Genomic DNA, 8,228 nt, shown 5'->3' with positions numbered 1-8,228 from the left:
CTACTGCTCAACCACAATAGACACTTCCCAAGGTTTGAATGTGCCCCCCCAGAAAACACATGTTGGAAACCTACTCAGCAACAGACTTGCAAGGTAGGGCCCAAGGGCAGGGATTTAGGTCATGAACTCTTCATCCTCCTGAATGCCAATACAAAAGGGCTTGCAAGTCCTCTTGCTCTCTCACCTACCACCACAGGATGCTGTTGCAAGCAGTCCCTTGCCAGATGCTGAAACCTGAATATTGGATTTTTTTCTTTCTAAATAAATTACCTAGTGTGTGGTATTCCGCCAATAGCAACACAAACTAAATTAAGATGCTTAAAACACCTGCTACTTTAATTACCGAAAAACAAACATTTGTCCCAATGTGTACTAACCAAGGTTTGTAAAAAATTTAGAACTTGGTGGGGACAGTTATAATTCTAGTTACTCAGTAGGCAAGAGACAGTAGGACTGTGATTAGAGGCCAATCTGGGCAAAAATGTTATTGACGCCCTATTTCAAAAACAAGTTGGATATGATGGCACACTCAAGATATCCTAGCTACTCAGGAGGCTGAGGTAGGAGGACTGAAGTTTGATGTCAGCCAGGACAGAAGAGAACCTATCTGAAACATAAACTGATGCAAAAAGGACTAGGGATGTGACTTAAGTTGCAGAGCACTTGTCTAACATGAGGGTGAGGTCAAACCCCAGTACTGCAAAAAAAGAAAAAAATTGGCAAGTCTGAGCACTGAATAAAGAAATTGGAAGTAATGGAAAAGCATTTAAAAAACAAACACTGTCTTGCTTTTACACTGTAGGGTTGCAGAGGTTTCAGTATGTGGCTCAGGATGACCTCAAACTCACAACTCTGCCTTGGTCTCCTGAGCGCTGGGATTGTAGACATGCTATACCTAGCATTTTTCTAAAAAGGAATATGCCCCCTTTGGATTTCAGATTAAATTGCCAGTGAAACCTCATAAAATTCAGAACGCCAATGTTTATTACAGTATGACTACTTAGGGAAGACTTCTCACTTTCCCCATTTACTGTTTTTATAAAAACACTTTAAAGGTGTACATAAGAATTATGCCTTAATATCACTGTTTACAAAAATTTAGAAAACAAAGTAGAAATTTTTACTCATAATTCCACCCCACAGAGCCATACTGACATTTAATGTACTTCTTTGCAGGCTCCATTTGTATATCATTCTGATCCTGGTGCCTGTGTGTATATCATTATAGGTGTGTTTGTATGTGTGAGTGTATGAAGCTGTACTGCTGCTACTTTTTTTGTCAACACACCATGCCTTCAGAGTAAGAAAGGAATATAATCAAGACTGAGAACAGTAGGAAAGCCTAGTATTAGGTACTTTTTGCTAATATCATGTTTCATCTTTTTTTATACATTGTAACATTTGTGAATTTGGAATAGTTCTATACTTGTTGATGCCTTACAATTATAGTAGGCAAATGTCTTCTTTCTTTTTTATGGTACATTAAAAACATTGTATCTTACTACTTTTGCCAAAAAAAGGGAACACTTTTTATTTAGTGACATCCTGGATCCAATGATACATGATAAATTTTAGAATCTAAAAGTTGTAGGTAAAAAACAAAAATAAAAACAAAACAAAAAAACCCACCACTTTTCCAATTATAAATAAGTTCCCAAAATTATCCTGAAAACTGGAAAAATACTGGACTAAACCAGCTGTGTAGAAGGTATTGAAAAGCTGCTAAAGAATTAGCCTCCAGGAAAGGCTCCCAGCCCTAATGAATTTGAGGGACAAGGACAACTCATGATACTGAAGGATCAAAGAATATCACTTCCAAGTATTAACCATGATTTTCAGGAATGTTTCAAGTAGCTCCTGAACTTTTGTATGCTACTTTTTCTATTTTAAGTAAGTAAGGACAAAACTGATACCCTCAAACTCTAATAGGCGCTCACTATCTACCTTCCTTTACTTCTTGTGTTTCCATCACAAGGAAACACTTATCTGATAGTAGGGGCTATGATTTAAATATGTCCCTCCAAAACTCATTGTGAGAACTGTGAAAAATAAAGTCTCTATTATTTGTAAGTTACCCAGTTTCTAGCATTTTTTTATAGCAGGACAGACTAAGACAGAAAAGTCCTCTAAATACACAGTATTTTATCAGATCTCTTAATTTCTCCTATAAACCAAAATACTAAAAGAAAAAAAAAAAGAGGGAAAAAAAAGAATACACCACTTTTCTATCCTTAAAATTTGATAAATATCTGGTGGAAAAAAGGTGAAATATTTTTTAAGCTTGAAGTTATTTTAATTTAGAAATAAAAACATTTTGGAAGGGAAGGTGAAAAACCCCATAAAGTACCCCAAAACACAAGTTTTTACTTCATAAGCTTCTCAAACCCTCACTTGTTCACTAATCCCAAAGATGAAGATCTTCAAAAATGTATTCAGCCACCCCTGTAAAAGAAAGAAAAACAGTCATTTTTGAGCACAGAGATTTTAATGATGATACCCGCTTGAAATGCAGTATGCTTCAATTTTATGGAATCAAAATCAATTATCTGAGAACCACACCTAACTTTCCATCAAGACAGCATAAAAGAAAGGCATAGTCAACTTTAAAATCCTGGAACTAAAATAAAGGTCCTTCATGATGATGTGCTTCTGAAGCAGGTGTATTTTAAACTCACAAAGTTCCTTTGGGAAGTGCCATTTTGGAATAGTCAAGCATATTGTCTTTCTGAACATGACAAAAGATATTAAATACATCATAGGATAGTTGGTTGAGAAATTTTCCAATTTGATTCACAGGCAACAAACCAGATGAAAATAAAGACTACACACCAGCACAATGCTTCTCAATCATTGTCCCATAATCATTCAAAAAACTGGCTTAACCATAATGAAAACAAAGCAAGCTTTTCTACAGAAGACTGTCTAAATTTTTAAAGCTTAAATCATTAAAATTGTATTATCATATATACATTTTAGTACTGTGATGCTAAATAAACAGAAATAATTCCATTCCCAAATGAAAATTATAAAATAACTCTGAATATAAATTTTATTGCTAAGTATTTTAATTATTTATTATTAAATTGTTACTGTAACTAAAACACCAGCAAATGACTCACTCCTTTAAATTATAATACAATGGGCATTAATTTTGACTGCTATTATTATTTTTAAAAATTACTACTTAAAAAGAATAGAAGAAAATCGTAAGGGAAAAAATGTGATAATTCAATGTAATGCAAGAAAAATCTGTGGTTATACTTCAAGCAGCAATTTATGCCTTTTTTTTAATGCTCTTTCAAGCACAAAAAAACCTCTTTCAGTTTTATAGCTATCACAGCATATCATGCAAAGGGTATATTTTCTGTAGCTTTCCTCACAAAATGTTTTATCAATATTAATTAAACTGTCTGAACATGAAATGGGAACAAGAGCATATAACACTGACTTGAAGACTTGAATATTGACTGTATTACACTTTATAAAAGAACAGAGAGAGATCTGAGTGACTTGGTTCCTTCCAGCTCTAACTCTTCATGATCCTGAATGTTACTTTCTGGCACTTCTGTTTAATAACTATGGTAACCTACTTAAAAAATCCACCTGACAATATGCATGCAGTAACTTGTCATTTAAAAGACAACCTCCACCAGTATAGATAATAAAATACCTAGTACTTAACACATTTATAGTTTAGAAAACTTCGAAATAACTGCTTCAAACCTCACCATTCCATTAAATAAGATAGGTATTATTTACCTCCAAATGGTAGATGAGGATGAGAGTAAATGAATAGAAAATCATAAAGTACTGAAACTCATCCCAAGTCCTCAATCACCTAAAATTGATTAACTGTTTAGTGCCGTAAGGTGTCCCGATGACTTGTAATAAATTTAGAAAGCAAAAGCACTGTTGGTCTCAGTATTTCTCAGCCTTCTCTCTCTCTCTCTCTAATATAATAATATAAAGATTATGACACCCTACCATTAATACTAGTGGTTCATTACAACATTACAACTTCCACCTAAGTTCTTAACTAATATGGTTTTCTCTGGGCATTACAGGACTTAAGTCATGAATCTTTACTATAACCCAAATAAAAATTATTAAGCTCATGGGATAAACTGGGTAAAGAAGTAAATGGCTCAAGGCTATGACAATTTGAGTTGTGAAGCTAGGCAATCAGGCTCAGAATTAAAACTCTATCAAAATAGTGATTTTCGGATGAGAGCATTTCTTCTACATTTAAAAATCAAATTATAGCATAAAGAGGACTTGTACTTGAATAATGGCTCTGTCAATGAATACTTCCTGACATACTGAGTACCTTTAGTAATATTTTATTTAAAAAAGTAGTACCTGGCTCACAAAATTGCTAGCTATACAGCATAAGATTTAAAAATACTTTGAAAGAACTATTATCTTACCAGTAGACTTTAACAGCATTAAATATCAAAAAACATGTCTGCGTATTAATGAAATAGCAGACTGTCAACTTAGTTTCCATTTTCATTCATTTCTAGATTTCATAAAGGAAATCTATTTCATAAAGTTTACTTACACAATGATGTTATTAATAGGGATATGGATCAATTTTACAAAGAAGCCAATGAATCCCATTATGGCAAATCCTATTGCTGTTGCCATGGCAATCTTCTGGAATTCTGAATTTAGAGACACAAAATTCACATTAACTTTTTGTACTGTCAAAATATGGGGAAAAAACTATCAGTAACATAAATAAACTTACTGGTGTATACTACCCCTGTCTAGTTAGTAGCTATGTAATTTAAAAACAAAAAGTAAAACTAATAATAGTAAACAATGAGTGTCTGACAGGTTTTTAATTTTCTATCACACACATTTAAAGGAAACACAGAAATGAAAATGCGCATCTGCTAGTGAATTCATCAACAAGCACTAAAAATATCTGCTGTTCTCAACAAATGATGAAAATACTAAAAAACAGAAGAAAAAAGGTGGAGGATGGAATACACTGAAATTATTTTATTATAACATTGGGTATAAAAGCAGAATCCTAACTTTAGTGGAATACTACAAAGGATTGATTTAGTTTGTTTAGTACCAAGATGAAGTTAAAAAAAAAATTCAACATAAAAAAATCAAAATTGGGCCATTTTATAAAAAGGGTTTTAACTCTGGCATATTTTGATTTCAGCTGTTTCCTCAGGGAAGCTTTTCCTGCCTTCTGACTTGGTCAGTCTGCCTATTAGGTGCTATCAGATCTTCTATTAATCTTCCCTAATACTTACCAAGACAGTAATTTTAAAATATAATTATTTGTTTTATGAGAGTCTTCTCTGATAAGCTTCTAAGCTTCATAAGACTATTCATCTATTATTACATTTACTTATAAATTATGTGTAGTTATCTTGTGTATTATATTCTAATCTGGTCAATAAATAAAGGCAGATCCACAAAAGATGATAAATAATAAACTTTTCTAGATTGGCACCAACAATATTGTTCATTTTACATTAAAATTTGTGCGCTGGAGTGAGGAAAGAGCAGGGATGACTCCAAAGGTTTTTCCAAAATGGTAATGTGGAAGATACTAAGAACTCTAAAGTCATAAATATGATAACTTAAGTCTAACATGGGAAAAAATGCTGAAATAATTTGAAAATACATAAAACAGAAAAATTTAGACAGCACTGTACAGAATATAAGTGGCATTGCTCGAAAGCAAAAGCACAAAATAAATCAATAAAAATGTTGATAAAAGTAATGCAATGGTAGCTATCACTACTTTGTGTGTATGGGGGTGGTGGCAATGGTGGTGGTGCAAGCACTCTACCACTGAGATACATCCCAACCCTGCAATGGTTATTAATCAGGAAGATGTTAAATACAAGATTTGGAAAAAGTTAATTTTTTTTTTAATATTAAAGCTATTACCTTTTCTATCAGGTTTGGTGCATCTTTTAACCAGCCGAATTGAATCCTTCACAAACTGCCGACTCGGCTCAACAAACTGCATAACTTGATCCATGATTTCCTGCTTTAAAAAAACAAAAAAGGAAAAGAAAGAAACCAAAATACTCACTAGCATTACTTATCATATAATAATAAGGTCTTGCTGAGTTATATAAAGATGTAAATGAGTCCAGTCAAGAATTCATGCCTGACAGGGATCAATTCCATCTCATAAAATAAAAACTAAAAAGGCGGATTACACAGCCTAAATTTACACTGTATTTGTAAATTCCAGGAAAACATCAGATGAAAGACAGTAAGAAAAGCTCTACCCATGTTATCCTCATTTACAAAGGACTGCATACTCAATATAATGTTTATCTGTATTACAAGGTTATCCAGCTGACAACACACTCATTCCCAACAATGTTGGGATTCAACAACTACTTTCTGTATTTTATTTTAAACTATTCAGAAACCGCTTGTCTAGTGCAGCGAATGCCAACTACGGTGCTGCAAGAGCCTAAAATGGAGGCAAACGTGAATTTCAATGAGATTGTTATCAAACATTCCTATACAATACGTTTAGGGAAGAGTAAAGTACATTGTGTAGTATGGATAGACATGAATTTTTCAAAACCACATAAATCTAAAGCAAGATCCAGATCCTTTTAGGTGTGAATACATCTTTTATGGAAACAAGGCTATACAGTTTATCATATATGTTCTTTTGAGCTAACTACCTTAATAGCTAATGAGGCCAGGGCATTTGTGCTTTATGTGCAGTGCTTAGAATGGCAACCTGATGGTGGTTCAAATCCCTGGCCTCAAAACACTAACACTCTCTAATCAAGTCCCGGCCTCCTCCTGTAGGGTGGGCAGGGGAGAATTAAATGAAACAATTTACGTGAAACAGCTAAGGAACGCTGGGGAATTCTGTAAACCTTCTGGGTCAAGAATAGAGTTATGCCTGTTTTCTCGGTATTTCATTGAAATTTTTTCTTGAAATCCAATGGTCTTAAATGCACACTAGACAGAACGCTGCAAACAGTGTCAGAGGAAAGGATCCAAGAACCTACTAGATTTCCTGATATAGAATCCAACCCAACTCTCCCACCTGACACCACGGCAAGCCCAAGTACTAAACTACTCTTACAGAACAGGCTCCAAACACGCACCACCAGCCCCGTGGGGTCACGGGGGAGGCCACTATGTCCGACGACACTGGAAGCCCTAAATTAAAGGGTTGGCACGGAGGGACGACAGAGTATGAGCAGAAGCCGAGCCCTGACCCAAGAATCTAGGCCCTGAGGGACCACGGCCATCGCTTCCCCTCCTCCACTCCTCGGGAGCTCGCGGCCCCTGGTTCTTCGCTTCCACCTGCGGCGGTGTGGGGAAGGAGTGCAAGTGGCCGGACTCGGCCTAGGTCTAGACCGCACGTCCCCCCCGCGAGAGCTCCGCCGACTCGCCCGCGCCCTCTACCTCCGTGAGTCACAAAGGCCCGGCTCGCTCCTGCCAGCCCTCGGGTAGTCAACACTTACCTGCCCGCTGAGTTCCTACTCCCAACGCCAGAGACACGTAGCACTGAAGCAGTTAGAAGCCCGTCGGAACCGGAAGCCGAGACTGACCACGGCCCGCCCACCCTGCCTTCCAATTGGGTCTTTACCTGTAGTCGACAGTGCGCAGGCGCAGAGTGACGAGTGTCTCGGCTTCGCTTCCTGGAAGAGACGTGCCCAGGGCTGGGTGAGGATTTCTGGCGTGGAGTTTTCTTTCTCCAGCAGTTAGAGTGTGGCTTCCGCCCTGTTCTCGCTTTACTAAGTCCCCAGGAATGTCCCCCGCACCCCACCAGCCCGACCTCAAGCTATTCACGTTCACAGCCAGAGCCCCCTGCGGCTTTGTGCGATTCCGCTAAAGTAGGTAAATGAGGAAGTAAAGGTAGATTTGTCTTCGTTTGTTTTCTGCGGTCTATTTTTGGGTCATGTCTCGTCTTACTGTACATGCCTTATGAATGTATATCACGTTGTTGGTCAAAATGAGGCTGATAAGCAATATGATAGTACGACCGACCTAATTTAGCATAATCTCTCCACTCTCTAAAAATGGCCTTCTTCCGCTGTCAGTCATGGGAATGTCGCCGAAATTGAGAACGTCATTTGGTGTACTCTAGGAACGAGTGACATGATTACATTGTATCCGTGCTATTTGACGTACTGTTTCGCAGAGAATATCATGAACATTCATGACTGATGAGCTCACCAATATGTGATCTTTAGAACGAATCATTCTTTATT

General features: G+C 36.6%; 1 protein-coding gene and 1 long non-coding RNA gene across 3 annotated transcripts in view; one reads left to right on the top strand and one right to left on the bottom strand.

Moving 5' to 3' along the window:
* Positions 1-961: 961 nt before the first annotated feature.
* Sec61g (SEC61 translocon subunit gamma) lies at positions 962-7,590 on the bottom strand. 2 transcript variants are annotated; one of them, XM_020188138.2, is made up of 4 exons: positions 7,479-7,590; positions 5,920-6,022; positions 4,562-4,664; positions 962-2,442 (listed from the first exon to the last, which is right to left on the bottom strand). In XM_020188138.2, the coding sequence occupies exons 2-4, from the start codon at positions 6,011-6,013 to the stop codon at positions 2,433-2,435; spliced, it is 207 nt and encodes a 68-aa protein (XP_020043727.1). In that variant the 5' UTR covers positions 6,014-6,022; positions 7,479-7,590; the 3' UTR covers positions 962-2,432. The 2 variants fall into 2 exon arrangements, with proteins under 2 accessions (XP_020043727.1, XP_020043726.1); XM_020188137.2 differs by having other exon boundaries at positions 5,920-6,019.
* LOC141420765 (uncharacterized) overlaps positions 7,073-8,228 on the top strand; it is a 154,309-nt gene continuing 153,153 nt past the window's right edge. Inside the window, exon 1 of the long non-coding RNA XR_012445344.1 lies at positions 7,073-7,850. This is a non-coding gene — a long non-coding RNA (uncharacterized lncRNA). The remainder of the gene's footprint in view (positions 7,851-8,228) is intronic.

This window comes from Castor canadensis, chromosome 2 (assembly GCF_047511655.1).
Source record: "Castor canadensis chromosome 2, mCasCan1.hap1v2, whole genome shotgun sequence".
NCBI lineage: Eukaryota > Metazoa > Chordata > Mammalia > Rodentia > Castoridae > Castor > Castor canadensis.
The sequence above is the reverse complement of the archived record's forward strand: the minus strand, read 5'-3'. Positions and strand labels throughout refer to the sequence as shown.